General features: G+C 43.5%; 1 protein-coding gene across 1 annotated transcript in view; it reads left to right on the forward strand.

The window, feature by feature from the left end:
• MMP2 (matrix metallopeptidase 2) overlaps positions 1-15,501 on the forward strand; it is a 31,675-nt gene extending 16,174 nt beyond the window's left edge. The window contains exons 6-13 of the mRNA XM_036753061.1: positions 1,304-1,477; positions 2,032-2,205; positions 3,145-3,300; positions 3,799-3,946; positions 5,619-5,755; positions 6,458-6,617; positions 13,321-13,430; positions 14,549-15,501. Of these exons, the coding sequence (XP_036608956.1) occupies positions 1,304-1,477; positions 2,032-2,205; positions 3,145-3,300; positions 3,799-3,946; positions 5,619-5,755; positions 6,458-6,617; positions 13,321-13,430; positions 14,549-14,652 (1,163 nt within the window). The 3' untranslated portion in view covers positions 14,653-15,501. The remainder of the gene's footprint in view (positions 1-1,303; positions 1,478-2,031; positions 2,206-3,144; positions 3,301-3,798; positions 3,947-5,618; positions 5,756-6,457; positions 6,618-13,320; positions 13,431-14,548) is intronic.
• The last annotated feature ends 2,061 nt before the right edge of the window (positions 15,502-17,562 follow it).

A 17,562-nucleotide genomic window follows, 5' to 3' on the forward strand; every position in this document is an offset into this window, starting at 1 on the left:
ATACCTGACTTCGGTTCATGGGATCTATTAGTAAATTAAAGTGATTGGTTTTACAAAAGAATCATTTCACTGATATGTTTGAATTTTCTGTATCATGTAGTTCAACCATCACTTTCACATGCTGACACTTCTAATCAAATTAGAAGACCTTATTAAATAAATCATTAACTTTGAGGATAGAAGCAAGAATAGAAGGCATCTATTTGGGGATTGTTTTTCCTCTGCTTTTTGGTTTTGAGACGGACTGTACATATTTGGGATAGAAGTTTCTATTACTCAGTGCCTCCTGACTGCTGATTCAGTGTCTCCTTCAACCCCTTTATGTAGGAACATGGGGTTGAGAGATCAGTGAAGAGCTTCCTGGGTGGGCAAGGGAGAAAAGGGGGGTGGGGTTGGTGTTGGATGAGGAGGCTGGGGCCGGTCAAATTCAGGTTTAACTCTTTGACACTTCCCAAAATTAAGACCTGGGAGCCTCTGGCCCCTCTCCCGATCCCTGTCCCCTTGATTCCTAATGTGCCTAGGGAGCAGGACAGGAGTCTCATGGAATGTATCCAGGAATGTAAAGTCTGGTGTTCTTGAGTCCTAGACTGGGGGGTGAGAGTGGCATTAACCCCATTCCAGTTATAGTAGAGTTAAAGCTGGTGGGGGTGGGGAGTGAGATCACCTCTGGCCTTGCTCAGCACAGATGGTCCTCATTAGACTGTGTGGTTTTGCTTGTTGGCAATTCCAGAGATACAACATTTTGCAGATTGGGGGTGGGTGGGGGAAGTAGAAGAGAGACCAGGGAAAGAAAACCCATAGCTTGGGCTCTGTCTTCTGCCCTACACTCTTGGGTAATGGTTTCCTTCTTGAGGAGTCAGAGTGGGAGCTGTAAATATTTTTAAAGACCTCCTCCCTCCAAGGTATCTGTCCTTCCTTCTACTGCCTCTGTCCCTTTTATTTCTGTCTTAGGTAGGGAGTGGAAAGCAATCTACTAGGGGAGAAACTGGGAAAGAGGAAGGGTAGGGAATAGACAGGACCATGGTGAGTTAATCTGATCTTGACTTCTATCTCTTGCTACACACGTGTGTGTGTGTGTGTGTGTGTGTGTGTGTGTACATATGTATGTTTATCTCATCTATCTCTGACTCTCCATAGCCCTGATTACCACCGAAAAATCTGTGTATTAGGGAGAATAGGAGGGTACACAGCCAACTGTTATGATGTATGTATTTATAAGTATGTGCTTTGGGGAACATATGTATGTATGTGTATATGTGCATGCACTAAAATGATTTCTCTCTCTCTCTCTCTCTCTCACTAGCTCTGTTTACCATGGGTGGGAATGCTGAGGGGCAGCCTTGCAAATTCCCATTCAAGTTCCAAGGTACCTCTTATGACAGCTGTACTACAGAGGGCCGAACAGATGGCTACCGCTGGTGTGGCACTACCGAGGACTATGATCGTGACAAGAAATACGGTTTCTGCCCTGAGACTGGTGAGAGTCATTGCCTTGTACTTTGTCTTTCCATATTACCATGATGGAGAATTTGAGATCATCTCTCCCTACCCCTCCCCACTTCCAGCCTCATATTCTGGGTTTTGTCTATTTTTCTTTCTCTCTTTTGTCTCTTCTACCTTTCTCTGTCTACTTCTATCTATGTTTCTTTCTCTCTGCTTCCTGTTCCCCTACTAGAATTTTCCCTCATTAATTCATTTATTTCTTCATCCATATATCCACTCAATAAATATCGAGTACCTCTCCTGCTTAGCTCAGTGGGAGCTACAAAGATCTCAATTACCTTGATGGTTTCCTCAGCTCTGCCCTACTCAAATTTCCTTTATTTCCAGCACAACCACCCATCACCTTTAATGGAAAATTCTTGACTTATTTGGGCAAAGGCATACAAGGAGGAGTGGAGAGGCTGCTACTAGACACCCTGACCATCTGAGATGTCTCTCCTATAATGTCTTCCTCTTGTCCTCCTTCCCTGTTCCTTCTCCCCATTGTCCTATACTATTCCCCTTCACCTATATGCTTTCTTCTCACAGCCATGTCAACTGTTGGGGGGAACTCTGAAGGTTCTCCCTGTGTCTTCCCCTTCACCTTCTTGGGCAGCAAGCATGAATCCTGTACAAGTGCTGGCCGTAGTGATGGCAAAATGTGGTGTGCCACAACAGCCAACTATGATGATGACCGCAAGTGGGGTTTTTGCCCTGACCAAGGTATTAGGGATGCATGGGAGAAACAAAGTGGGGGGGGGATACATCAACTCTACTGAGCCAAGATATCATCTTACCACAGGCAGATATAACTCTCCTATGGTCTTTCCTTCCTCATCCCTACTTTAAGCAGTCATATTAGCCTCTCCTGAACCAAAGACTACTTTGGGAAAGAGAGTTTCCTTCTCAATTTAGCCCTTTGCCCCAGGACAAAAATCAGACTTTTGGGAAATGTTAAAAAAATTCCCTCAATTATGCTCCTAATTATCATAGCGTGATAGGATTTAGAGCTGGAAGAATCATAGGATAGTTCCCCTCCTCTCCCAGATAAGGAAACTGAAGCCCAGAGGGATAATTTGCACAAAGTCACAAAGATAGGAAGAAACAGAGCTACTATTTTAACCAAATCTTCTAACACCCAACCCTTTTCCAATGTGCCATATTGCCTCCATCATTTGGGTATTTACTATATAAAGGGTATTGTCCTAGGCATCAGAGACACAGAGATTAATAAATATAGTCCCTGTCCTCAAGGAGCTTATAATCTAGTTGAAGAGAAAGAGTTACACAGAACTGTAGAGGAGGATCAGGATTGGAAAAGGCCTCATGGGTTGCATAGTTCAACCCAATCCACACAAGAATTCTCTCAATAATATCCCCAACAAATAGTCATCTAGTCTTTTCTTGAAAACCTCTGGTGAGAAGGAATCTACTGCCTCCCAAGTCAGTCAATTTCAGTTTAGGACAGCTGTAATTTTAAGGGAGTTTTTCTTATATCAAACTAAAATCCAGGCACATAGTGAATAAGGTAAAATATAAGGTTACATATGCCCAGTGCCAGATGAGGGACACAGAGAGTGAATGGTATAGACAGAAACACTTATTTTCCTCTTCAGCCCTTTCTTGTCTCCATTCCCTTTCTATTTCATTCCTGTCCTTCAGGGTATAGCCTGTTCCTTGTGGCAGCCCATGAGTTTGGCCATGCTATGGGACTGGAGCACTCAGAAGACCCTGGGGCACTGATGGCACCAATCTACACATACACTAAGAATTTCCGCCTATCCAATGATGACATCAAGGGCATTCGGGAGCTGTATGGTAAAATCCCATCCCCAGGATGGATCATGAGCACTAAATCTTTTATTAGCCCTACCAAAGTAAAAACTCTGAAAAAAATATAGCCTTAACAAAACAGATCAGTAAGAGCAGCTTCAGTTTTTCTGATAAAATACTGGCCAACGATCCTGACAAATACTAGTCAGATGGCAGCCTTGCTGTCTGCAATCTACAATAGTTACTAAAGCTGCCAGGTTGTGAACAGAGAGACTTCAGACTGGACAGAAAATTAAGCTGTGCAAAGATAGGACATAATGGTGGGAATTGTTGGAGACCTCTAGCTTGGGAGTTAAAGGGCTTATGAGATGAGACTCCAAAGCCAGTTGGAGCTTGCTCCTGTGTATGTGTGGGGTGACAGTGTAGGTAGGAGCCATTCTGTTTGAATATGACATGTATTGGGTTGTGGGGGGGGGAGGTGAGGGTCATAGGTCACCCCTGAATTCTGGGAAAAGGATCCAAGATCATGAGTACTTCTCCTAGGGTCCTCCACTGACACCGACACTGGCACTGACACTGGCCCAACCCCCACCCCGGGGCCTGTCACTCCTGAGCTCTGCAAACCAGACACACACATCGTGTTTGATGGCATCTCACAGATTAGAGGAGAAACATTCTTCTTTAAGGACAGGTGAGCGATGGATCGATCCTATTTCTGTTCTCTACTCCTTAACCCCTGCTCCCTATCTTGTGTCCATTGCCCCCTTGTTCCTGCCTTACACTCTGACCTTTCCACTGGAGCCAGGACCCAAAGAGGCTCCTCTATACAACTCCAGTCCCAGGCTAAACTGTCCTGATCATGGGAAGTAAGTGACTACAGGAGCAAGGGAGAGATAAGTGCCCTCACTCAGGCCTGCAGTATGAGATTCATAACCATCTACACCTTTTGGTGGGTGAGACCAGATTCAGGGAACTACATTGGAACATCTAGAATGTTATATTGAACCTGCAGACCAGAATGTATTTATTACAGTAGGTGTAAATGTTGGCTTTGCAGCCATTAGCTTGCAAGGAGATCAGTCTTCTCTAACAGAATTGTTAATTTTATAGTCAACAGAAAAATTCATAGATTATTAAAGGTGGAATGAAACTTTGTGATTGAGCCCACTCATGACTACATAGGAGAGCAATTGAAGCCCAAAGTGACTTCCCCAAGGTAAAAAAAATTAGTTGAGTTTGGACTCATCAAGAGAGCTTTCAACCTGAGATTCTTTCTTAGCCTTTTGATGGGGAACCCAATGTCACCTGCAACGTAAGAGTAAGTAAGAGAAAGGCTCTTTCCACAAGAGGCTCAAGCTCTAGGATGAAGTATATCCCAGAGAAATTAGAGCCTTTCTATAGTTCTTACAGCCTTTGGAGGTAGGAAACTTCCTCTGGATTCTGTATTCAGTTATCTGCAGTATGCTTTAGTTGCAGAAACCAAGGGATCAGTCAGGAGTTTCTGGGTCACAAATACCTTTCAGCTAACAGCCAAAGAGGACCTTTCAAAAAAAATGCCAGAGGACATGACCAACTCCAAGGGAAGTGCCCCAGTCTGGAAGCTCAGAGAAGTTTCCTTGATGACTCTTATTTCTACAGAATTCAAACTGACTCTGAAGTGCAGAGTATGGAGAACAGCACAGTGCCAAGAAGCTCTATGTGGTCCTTACAATTGAGACATGAGGACTCAGAATGTTCTCTACCGTAAAGAACCCTGCTACCATGAGTGGACTTCACTGAATTGAGATGATCATGATCTTTCCACTAAACAAATGGCTACTGGAATAGGTCAACAACAACTTGCCAGGCTCCCACTATGTGCAGGACACTGGTAGAAGGCAGAGATATAAAGGTGTAGAAGATACAATTTTTGCTTTCAGGAAGATTATAAACTAACATCGGATATATTATAAATGCATGTGAACAGAAACTAAAAAATGCCCAAGAGTGTGTGCTGAGTATCTTTTAAGGAACCTGGGGGTATGATAATATTTACTGTAAAAGTCACTGTGGACTGGTGTGGATCAAGGAAGCCTTTCTGAAGTGGGGGTAATGCTAAGGCTGCCCCATGCAGCTCAGGATACAGTGAGCACACATCAGGTCCTGGCATCTGGGCAAGCCTAACTTCTCTCCTTCCAGTTCATTCTCTTCTTCCTTCCCTCTCCTATGTAGCTGATGGATACCATGGCCTGTGGCTTCCTTTAGGGAGTCTGACTGGGACAGGCCAGGTATGAGGGAAGAGTTAGTTTGGGGAGCTTTGTGAAGGGGAGTGGGAAGTAGCCATGAGGGTGAATCTCCCCAGACTTTTTTGTCTGCCCACTCAGGTTCATGTGGCGGACGGCAAACTCAAGGGAGAAGCCCACAGGGCCCCTGCTTGTGGCCACGTTCTGGCCAGAAGTTCCTGAGAAGATAGATGCAGTATATGAGGCCCCACAGGAGGAAAAGGCTGTGTTCTTCTCAGGTACTGATGGATGGAGAGAGAGAGGAACAGGGGGACTGTGGTGTTGATCTCAGTGACCTTGGGCAAGTCACTTCACTGCTCTGTGCCTCAGTTTCCTCAGCTGTAAAATGAGGTTCATTGAACTCCAAGGACTATGAGGTCCCCAGATCTAAATATATAATCCCATCTTGATAATATTAAGTGAAGACTTCATTCATCATACGCACTTGACCTAAGGCTTACACATACAAACTCAAGCCAGCCCCTCTCCCCATCCCCTCAAGTCCTTTTCTTTCAAACCACTTTCCTATTGAACCTCATGCTCCTTTCTCTGAAACAAAATAAAGACAAAAAAATACCTGCCCTCCTCCTCTCCTGCTCATTTCATCCTCTGCCTTTCCTTCTAGCACCACCTTCTTAATATCCCCAAACTCTTTCCCTGGCTCTTTTCACTTTTATCTGCTGTGCCTGGGCTAACTGTGGATCCACTGTCCACCTCCATCCTTCTTCTGCATAAAACTATGTGTCCTGAGGAATTGCTCCCATGATTGAACTTGGGGCTTGAAAAGAGATCTTCCCATAACACACAGTTCCTGTTCTCAGGAGGCCTCATCGCAAAGAGTCCCCTCCCATCCCCCAGACAGATGTGGAGTGAGAGTGGTCGATTGGTGGGGGGTATTCTATGTGCCTGGATCACTAGAATGACCTTTGTCACCATTTCAGGGGATGAGTACTGGGTCTACTCAGCCAGCACCCTGGAGCGGGGCTATCCAAAGAAGCTGACTAGCCTTGGGCTGCCTCCAGATGTTCAGCGCGTGGATGCTGCCTTCAGCTGGAGCAAAAACAAGAAGACATATATCTTTTCTGGAGACAAGTTCTGGAGGTGGGTTTTGCTGGCTCTTCTTCTTAGGCAATTTGCTAATTTTCTAAATACTTTCAAACTGATTTCATGTTGATTTCCTACACAAAGTCTCCTGGAACTGCTCCTCAGATATTTTCTTGTATCAGGCCCACAGACATGCACAGATGTAGGAAGTACAGGAAAGTTTTCTCCAGGGCAGTGGTAGAAGGAAGAACAGAGAGATTGATTTAAAGGGCAGACATAAGAGTTTTGTGTTTCTTGATACTGTGTCCTAGCTTTGCAGAAGAGACAGAGAGAGATCTATATCTCACTGTTTCTGTCTTAATGAGTTTGAGAAGATGGCTTGCCTGCCATGTAATGATGATCTTAGGAAGTTAATTGATCGGATCCTCTTTCCATTTTACAAGTGAGGGAGATAAACCCTGAAGATCATTGGATTTTGAGGTAAATGGGACATTAGAGATCATCCAGTCTCCACTTATGCCTACAGAATAATAACAACAATAATAATGAATAGCTGAAATGCATTTGGAGCTAAAAGTTTTTAAAGTGCTTTATGCACATTACTGAGTGTATGAGTGTGTGTGTCTGTGTGTATACATATATATTGGGGGCAGAGAGAGAGACAGAGAGACAGAGAGAGACAGAGAGAGACAAAGAGACTTACTAGCTGTGTGGCCCTGGACAGTAAGTCACTTAATCTTGTTTGCCTCAGTTTCCTCACCTGTCAAATGAGCTAGAGAAGGAAATGGCAAACCACTCCAGTATCTTTGCTAATAAAATCCCAAAAGGGGTCATGAAGAGTCAGATATGACTGAAAATGACTAAACAATAGAAAATATATATGTTAATATATATGTATATATACACATATATGCATACACACATATGTGTGTGTATACATTTATACATTTAAGCCATTGGAGCTTAAAACTGCACTAAGATTTTGGGGACATTTTCTATCTAATTTAAGCCTCACAACAATCCAGTGAAGTAAGTACTACAGGTATAAATATGACCATTTTACAGATGCAGAAACCGAGGCTCAGAGAGTGAAGTGAATTGACCATGATCAGTCAGCAAAGGCCAGAACCCACTAGGCGGAGCAGTAGTTAGAGCAATGGACTGGGAATAAGACAAGACATGAGCTGAAATCTAGCCTCAGACTCTTAATATCTATGTGACACTGAGCAACTCATTTGACCTTGTTTACCATGGTTTCTTTATCTGTAGAATGTAGATAATAATAACACTTACCTGCAAGGGTCTTTGTGAGGATAAGAAGAGCTAATATTTATGACTCTAACTCTAATCCATAGGACTAGCCAGGGGTGGGGAACCTGCAGCCTTGAGGCCACAGGTGGCCCTCTAGGTCCTCAAGTACAGCTTTTTGACTGAACAACTTTGTTCTGTGAAGTTTGGATTCAGTCAAAGGACTGCACTTGAGGACCTAGAGGGCCTGTGGCCTTGAGGGTGTAGATTCAGCACCCCTGGACTATATCCCCCAAGCATACACATCTACCCACCACCCATTTTGCAATAATAAAACTTGAACCCAAAGAGAAAAGGTGACCTATGCTAGGTCACAGGAGTAATGAGAAGCAGATCTGGAGTAGAAGCTTTTTCACCCCAAACTGAGGCTAAATGACTTCTCTCAAGTCCCAGTGTGGGTTTAACATCAGAGTGGTTATAAGGTCTATTGACTCATGGTCTAATGTGCTTTTTAACTCACTACATATCACCTTTCAGTATTTGGACAAGAATAGGTAGTGTGTTTAACAGCTTTGCTTATCTAGGCCTTTCTCCAAGGAGGTTCTCTCTCCTCCTCCAAGGCTCTTGGAGCCAGCACCAACCTCTCTCGCTGGCTGCTAACATATACTGTTGTTACTACACCCAAAATGTTTCTTTGGAAAACAGCTTAAAAGACCCAAGAGGGAGGTGGGGCAGAAGAGGGGCATCTTTCCACTCCCCTCTCCCATGTAGTTCTCTTAATTCCTTTCCATTCCTGCCCTGTTCTCAGAGGCTGGTTCTGTCTTAAGCCTGTATTAGGATAGGATTCCAGATTTACTATTAATTCACCTAGCAGCTAAAATGATTTATATCTCAGTCAGGAAGAGAAAAGCAAGGCAGACACAGACAGGATTAGAATCAGACACACCCAAATAAACACACACATCCCATAGGCAAAAACATGAAGACGCATTAACGCACACCGGAGCACAGGTGTGCTCATGTATAGATGCAGAAACACACTGGCAGATCCCCTACCCACATATGCAATGATAACTAGTGACATTTGTATGAGAGTTCAAGGTTTGCATGGCAGAGTGGAGAGAGAGAGAGAGAGAAAGAGAGAGAGAGAGAGAGAGAGAGAGAGAGAGAGAGAGAGCGAGCTGGCCTTGAAGCCAAAAGATCTGAGTTCAAATCCTGCCTCTGACACATACTGGCTATGTAACTCTGGTCGAGTCACTTAAACTCTCAGTGCTCTACACAATTCCTCAAGACCACAAATTGTAGAAAAAATGCGGACCTTCCTTGGTAGATGAAATCTATTCACTTGGGAGTTCCCTGTACCAGTGAAATCTCAGGTACAATCCTTCTCCTTTATATACCTTTTCTTACTCAGGCTTCACAACAACTCTGTGAATTACATACTACAGGTATTATGCCTGCAAGTATCATTTTAAAGATAGTGAAGATCAGAGAGGTTAAGTTACTGGCCCGTAGTCACATAGCCAGCAAGTTTCAGAAGCAGGATTTGAATCTACATCTATCTCATCCCAGGGTTCTGCCTGGCTAAATTTCCACACAAAATATCCAGGAACTGCTTCTCAGATCTTTTTATGAGGCCCCCAGACTTGAACAGACAAGGGAAGTACAGGAGAGTTTTCTCCAGTTGGGTAGTAGTAGAAGGAAGAACAGAAAGACTGTGATAAAGGGCAGTCATAAGAGCCTGTTGTTTCTTGAGGCCGCATCCTGGGTTTATAGAGGAGACAGAGAGAGAGAGAGAGAGAGAGAGAGAGACAGAGAGACAGAGAGACAGAGAGAGAGAGAGAGAGAGAGAGACAGAGAGACAGAGAGACAGAGAGAGAGAGAGAGAGAGAGAGAGAGAGAGAGAGAGAGAGAGAGAGACAGAGACAGAGACAGAGAGACAGAGACAGACGGAGAGAGAGACAGAGACAGAGAGACAGAGATAGAGATAGAGACAGAGAAAAACAGAGACAGAGAGGAAGAGACAGAAAGAGACAGAGAGAAAGAGACAGAGAGAGAGACAGAGAGAAAGAGAGAGAGAGAGAGAGAGAGAGAGAGAGAGAGAGACAGACGGAGAGAGAGACAGAGAGACAGAGATAGAGAGAGATAGAGACAGAGACAGAGAAAAACAGAGACAGAGAGGAAGAGACAGAAAGAGACAGAGAGAGAGACAGAGACAGAGAGGGAGAAAGAGAGAGAGAGAGAGAGAGAGAGAGAGAGAGAGAGAGAGAGAGATATGCATATCTCACTGTTACTGTTCTAATGAGCTTGGGAAATTGGCTTGCTTGCCATGTAAACGTGGCCTGGGAATCATGTCAACTTTTGGTTGTTTAGTCATTTTGCGTTTATTCCTGACTCTTCATGACCTTTTTTGGGGTATTCTTGGCAAAGATACTTGAGTGGTTTGCCGTTTCCTTCTCCGGCTCATTTTATAGATGAGGAAACTGAGGCAAACAGGGTTAAGTGACTTGCCCAAGGTCATGTAGCTAGGAAGTATCTGAGGCTGGATTTTAACTCAGGAAGATGAGTCTTCCTGACTTCAGGCCCAGCATTGCATCCATTGTGCCACCTAGCTGCCCTATATCATCAGCAGTAATCCCTTAATGTTCATGCTATAGAGACAGCCCTAGAGGGTTAAACAGGATCGTAGATTTAGAACTGGAAAGGACTTAGTCCAACTCCCTAAATATCTGCCAGGCAAGCAGGCAGCCTGCTTCTTCCTGAGCATGCCCTGGGTGCTGGGAGAGAGGGTACAAATTTGATAGCAATATCTTTTATTCCTTTGTTTATGGCATTGATAAAAAAAATTGGAATGCCAAGGATGAGCAGAGGAGTTCTAGGGCCTTCCACTAGAGACTTCCTTCTAAGTTAACATTGGATCATTAATGTCTTCGGGTTCCTTTGGCCAATTCAGAGTGGTGCGGTGAAAATAATAATAACTTTAGAGTTAGAGGACCTGGACTTCAATCGTACCTCTGTCATATTCTACCTGTTTGACCTTAGGCAAATTATTTTGGCTTTACGGGCCTCAGTTTCCTCATCTATAAAACAAGGAGGCTGGACTAGGTAACCTCTACTATCCTTTCCAGCTCTAAATCTATTTTTATATGATTAGGAAGAATAGACACAGTTTTTAGTTTGGGGATATAAACCAGCCTAATGAGAGAGATATAAATTCTACATACGTAGCAGATAGAACACATAGGAAACAGCAGAACACTTCCATAATAATATACAAGCAAGTATAAAATGATGTGAAAGTACGAAAACCTCTGGTATGTGTATAGTAGTTCTTGTAGTGAAGTAAAAGAACACTGGATTCAGAGGACTTGGGTTTGAATTCTGAATCTGCTATTTAATACCTGTTGTGACCTTGGATAAGTCACTTAATACTAGCTGACATTTATATAGCATTTACTATGAGGGTGATCCACAAAGTCTAGGTTTTATGACTTCGACTCTAGAGTCAGGACGGGAGGAAGGGTAGAGAGGAAGAAAGAGCATTTCATGGATGAGGAGGCTTTGGAAGACTATTATACTTAGTGGTGGATTAGAGAGGGAGAAGTAAAGAATGACTCCAACATTATCTGCCTAGTTAGGGAAGATGGTAGGCAACCTAGTTTTCTTCCTGTAAATTTATTCAAAAGACCTAGATTGACAGCTAGCACACCCTCAAACTAGCTTGAAACCAGTAGCTATTACTCAGGCACGGGAAAGCTTGTCTAACAGCTTTTTTATAATAACATTATTTTATAAATTACTCTCCTATATATTATTGCTTCTGAACTTCACAACACCCTGATGATCTGGGCAGTACAGGGACTATTATGGCCATTTGATACTCAAGTTAATTAAAGACCTTGGGTGGGGAAGGGGAGAATGATCAGCCATGACATCAACTTGAGGGGATTGTCCTTGGCCTGGTGCTCAGCCTGGAATCATCACTGATTTAGAGCTGCAAGAAACCTTATAGGCTATCTAGCCCAATGCACTTATTTGCATAGGAAGATACTGAGTCCCAAATGGTGAAGTACTTGGCTAAGTGCATATAGCCAGGTAAGTGGCTGGACACCAGTTCAAGCCCAGGTTCTTTTGCTCCAAATCCAACACTTTTTATATTAAATAAATCATTTTAATCAAATAGATATAAGCATGCTTAACAAATAATAGTTAGTTAGTTAGTTAATATTACTAATATTATATATTACTACATGTATTTACATCACCTACTTTTCCAAATGTATCTCTCGCTCTGTTTTTGTAGCAGCATAAGTGGTGTAGTAGAAAGAGCACTGGCCCTGTATTCAGAAAACCTGGGTTCAGATCCCACTCCTGATGTTTCCTATCTGTTTAACCATGGAGCAAACCACTTAGATTCCCTGGACCTCAGTTTCATCATTTGCAAAATGAAGGAGTTGGTCTAGATGATCTCTGACTTCCCTTCCAGCTCTAGATCTGTGGTCTTAAAATGGCTAGAAGAAATGATAAAAAGGGGGGAGGAGCAATTTAACTAGCCTGTAGAAAAATTCTAATAATGTATGAAAATTTACCCCACCAAGAGTCTTCTACCTCTACAAAAAATAGAGGGGTGGAGAGACACTGATTTCCCTGAGAATTTTCAGAAAAGGGCAACCAAGATGGTGAAAGGCATCAAAATCATGCAATAAAAGGACTGGTTGAAGAAACTAAGGTTATTTAGTCTGGGAAAAGATGGGGTTGTAATGGATGGCTATCTTCAAGTATTTATAGCAGGGGTGGGGAACCTGTGACTTCAAGGCTTCATGTGGCCCTCTAGGTCCTCAAGTGCAGCCCTTTGGATTCAGTCAAAGACCACACTTGATGACCTAGAAGGCCACATGTGGCTTCAAGGCTTCCCATCCTTGATTAATAGAATTGTTATGCAGAAAAGAGATTACCCTTATTCTCCTTCGCCCCAGAAAGCAGAACTGTGAGCAGTGAATGAAGGTTGCTGAGAGATAGTTTTAGGCTCAGCAAAAGGATAAACAACATTTAGAGCTATCCAGTAAGAGAATAGGAGGTCTTTGGTGATTGTGGGTTCCCTTTACTTGAAGTCTTCAAATGAAGGCTAAATGATCGTTTTACCTATTGGAGATGTCACAGAGAAGATTCTCAGACAGGTTCAGGTTGGACTAGAAAGTCTTTGAGATACCTTCCAACTCTGAGATTTTGTGATTCTTTGATAATGTTGCTGACCCACGGCCATATGTACAGTTAGTGGCAGGTTTCATGAGGACACAGGTTTTTTCTCTTCAAGTCCCATACTTTTTCCACTATACTGTATCATAACATCTAAAGATCTTGGTCTAGATTGCAAGGTGCATGGAGGAGTCTTTGGCCGTATTTTCTACCAATGGGGTGTATGGTAGATATGGACTCCGTGGAGATCTTACTGGATCCAGGATTAACTGCGTTCTCCACTTCCTGATACCTGCCCAATCCTGTTTCATCTTAGGTACAATGAAGTTAAAAAGAAAATGGACCCTGGCTTCCCCAAGCTTATTGCTGATGCCTGGAATGGGATCCCTGACAATCTTGATGCTGTGGTAGAACTGCAGGGAAGTGGTGAGTTGTTTAGGCCTTTCCTGACTTTCTAGGACTAATCGCCTCCTCCCCCCCACTCACACCTCAATCCCAGGCTCCCTGTGGTTCCCCAAGTACACACTCATTCATTGTGTGGGGAGGCATGAGTCTGCCTAGAGAAAACAAACCAGTCCCTTCAGCCCCATGCTGGGAGAGATTCCAGAGCAGCTGACCTCTGCTCAACTCAGCCTGGCTTCTGTCAGGAAAACCAAGAAATGCTTCACTGGCACCCTCATAGCTTCCAGGCCTAAAGAAAGAGTGGCCCTAGAGTTGGGGTGGCCCATGCATACCTTTTTTCCATGTCCCTCCCCTCCCAGCTCCTCAAAACTATCATGATTTATAGACCTGCCCTGTTTGAATTTATATTGGCAATCCTGCACCAAAGGACAACATTACATTCAAGGAATGACTCATTTTAAGGTTTAATTGAGATGTTACTGATTTATTCATGATTTTCTGCTGAGAACAAAGAGCCCCTGAACTGCTTCAGTTGTTCCTGGCCCCCTGGTGATGCTTAGCCAATATTGAACCCTGGGCACTGATCCCTATTCCTGAGGTGGCTTTGAGGGATCCTCCAAGGCATGGCTAGTGAATTAAAGCCATTTGGGAATTGCAGTGAGAGCTCAGTTTATGTCAACAGGGATCTACCACGAGCCTGCTCTGTCTAGCACTGTGCTAGGCATTATGGGAGAGTGAAGTAAAAGTATCTAGCCTCTTCCCTGTAGAAGCTTGCAAATCTAGTCCCAGAGACTACATCAACACAGAAGAAATGATTATAGATCAACATAATGCAGCATCAGATTTCTTGCTAGATCATAGAGATCATAAGGACTATAGCTCGGGAGCTGGAAGAGAGCTTAGAGATCATCTCTCCCAACATTCTCTTTATGAATGAAGAACTGTAATTAAGTGTAGTTAAGTGACTTGGCCAAAGCCACACAGGTAATAAACAAAAGAGGTGGGATTGGAATTCAGGTGCTCTTGACACCAATGCCAATGTTCTTTATACTGTCCCACACTGCCCCCCTCAAATTTAATGTCCAATGGGAGTTCAGAGAAAGGGAAGATCAACACTTATCCCTGTTTCCTTTCTCCCCCAGGACACAGCTATTTCTTCAAGGACTGGTATTACCTTAAACTGGAGAACAAGAGTCTTAAAATTGTAAAAGTTGGAAACATCAAATCGGACTGGCTGAGCTGCTGAACTTTGTAAACTCTCTGTAACCCAATATTTACATCTCTTATCCCTCCCTCCCTTCTCTGTCACTAGCTAGATCTGAATACTCGTTACTAGCCCAGGCTGGTACTGGTTGCCCCAAGAATTAAGGACCTATTGGTCAATTCTATCACATTTTGGTAATTTAAGATTTTGTACAGTGGCCTCCCCTCCTACCCCAATTCCCTAACCCAGGGATATAGATGTTTATTATATATACCCTCATCTCCTCCCTTTCCCTCTCCTGCCCTACCTCCAGGCCCCCAGTAAGTGTTGAGTGAGCCACGGAGGGCCTCCTGGTGTTTACTCCCTGCCTCCGAGGAGATACTTGGATATCTTCTGGGTAGTCCTGCCCAGGGCTGCTCTGGTGCTGTCCCCACTTAAGGTCTTTCTCCCTCCTCTGCTCCCTCAAAAGCCCAGCAGAGACTATCTGGACTGGGCACTGGTGGCCCTGACAACCTGCCATGGAGCCCTGGGAGGGAGTCATGGTCTAACGGCAGCTGTGTTAATCTGCTTTAACACCACTAGCTGCCCTAGTATTAGATTCACTAGCCATTTGCTTCAATGCACTTTGGTCTTTTTTTGTTTGTTTGTTTTTTGTTTAAAATTCATTTCTGGACAGAAGGACTCAGGTTTTCTGAAGTCACTGCATGATGTGCCCGGGCCACATAATAACGTTTAACTGGCTCATGTTTTATAGAATTTCCCAACCATCATGACCCCTTTACATCTGGCAGAGGGGAGAAAAAAAAAGCCACAGTTGTTCCCCTTCCCACTCCTTCCTTCCCCGTGAGAAATGTCAACAAGTATGAATAAAGAAATCCATTGTGCCCGGGAGTGCTTGAGGAACATTTTAGTAGTTCATGGGTGAGGTAGGTAGCTGCAGCAGCAGGAAAGAGAAGGGGACTCAATATGAATAAGCTCTCAAACCCTCTCCCCACTGATGGGGGAAGATGATCTAGGATGCCTATATAAAGAAGCTTCTCCACATAGAAGTAGTTCACAAACTAGAAACCTTAAGTATAAGCGTAGGGGAAAGCGCACCAGACTAGAAGGAAGGAGTCCTGGATTCTAGCTCTGGATCTGCAACTTGGAACACTTTACTTCATATCACCAGGCCTCAGTTTCTCCCTGTATAAAATGAGGGGATCAGACCAGGTCACCTCCAAGGTATTTTCTAGTACTTCCATGCCTGTCTTCCCTCTTTGGAATAGATTGTTTAGAACAGGGAAGTGAGTAGGGTGAAATGGGAGTTATGAATAATGAATATAACATATATTATGCTCTTAACTATGTGCAAAGCACTGTGTTAAATGTTGGGGATACAAATAGAAAAATAAGACAGTCATTGCTTTCACAGAGCTCACATTCTAATTGAGGCAACAGCACATTTAGATGGTTTTGCTTGTAAGTCAGATGGAAAACTCCCATGATCCCAAGGGTGCAATGGCAAAGCCAATGGTGATACCTCTTCTTCCATGTCATTTTCCACTGATGAAATCATATCAGTATTTGAATGAATCATTTGACAAGTACCAAGGATTTTGGTGACAAGAATTTTCTTTTGTGGGTCTTCAAAAAACATGGCTTCAACACCCATATGAGCAATTCCCAGGCTGCGTCTTTATGGAGATTGCTTCTCAGGATGATGAGAGTACTGGGTTAGAAGTATCAGTATTCCAAAAGTTTTGGGATTCCAGGTCCTGGGATGCCTCCATCAGGGTATGGGGGGTGACGGTGGTGGTTTGATTTGCTTGGCACGTGCTGCTTCCCATCTCTCCCTCAGTCGCTACTTCAGCTATGCTGGCTTGCCTGCCTTGTGTGTGTGTCAGTTGGCTGGCAGTTATTTAGCAGAGGTGTTCCCAAGATGCCTTAAGTCAGTACATTCCCTTTCTCTACCCTCTCACTCTCAGTTCTACCTCCCCCCTCCAATAAGTCCTAGAAGGTGAGAAACGAAGCTGCAGAGGCCAGCTGAATGTAGCCAGAACTGAATGCTCATTGATGGAATCAGGGACAGGAATGAATATACAAAGCAGGCTGGGGAAAATCCCCAGCCCAGCAGACAGATTAGGATGAGAGGATTTAGAGCTGGAAAGAACTTTAGAGGACACAGAGTCCAACCCCCTCAGCGTTGAGTTGAGAAAGCTTAGGCTCAGAGAGGCCAAGAAGTGACTTGCCCAGAGTCAAAATGGCAGCAAGTAGCAAATCTGGGAATAAAACCCAGGCCCCTTGACTCCAAATGTAGTGGTTTTTCCATGACACAAATCTACTTCTGTTGTTTCTGACTCAGGAGAGCACTTCTGACTCTCTGGAAGAATATTAACAGTGCGGTTAATATGCTGAGATGTAGTTATAGTGAATTGCTGGAGTCTCTCTATACTGGATTCTGTAGGATGCAGCTTCATGTCTATCAATCAACAAGCATTTATTCATTATCAAATGATAACCATTTGTGTGCCAGCTGGGGATACAAAAATAAAAAATGAGAGAGTCCCTGCCCAGAAAGTTTTGATATTAAAATAGGGGGATGCAACACATATAGGGGAGTGGTATCCAAAGAAGGGTATTTCAGTATATGCCAGGAGTTCTTAATCATTCCTATGTCATGGACCCTTTCTTTGACAGTTTGGTAGCTTATGGACCCCTCCCAGAATAATGCTTACCACCTATATTCATAACGGAAGGAAATACTAAATTTCAGTTGGAGGCGAGTGAAAATAAGGATGTGACTTTTTCCTATCCAAATCTGAAATTTATTCACATATGCTTTGGGGTGCCCCAGATTAAGAACTCTTTGTCTAGGCAGTCACAGAGATTATAACTGATAAGGCAGTAGTAGACTGTTGAATTCTTTCTAGTGGCAATGATATTATTATTTTTTTCAGAGCAAAAAGTGGA

The sequence above is a fragment of the Trichosurus vulpecula genome, chromosome 3 (assembly GCF_011100635.1).
Source record: "Trichosurus vulpecula isolate mTriVul1 chromosome 3, mTriVul1.pri, whole genome shotgun sequence".
NCBI lineage: Eukaryota > Metazoa > Chordata > Mammalia > Diprotodontia > Phalangeridae > Trichosurus > Trichosurus vulpecula.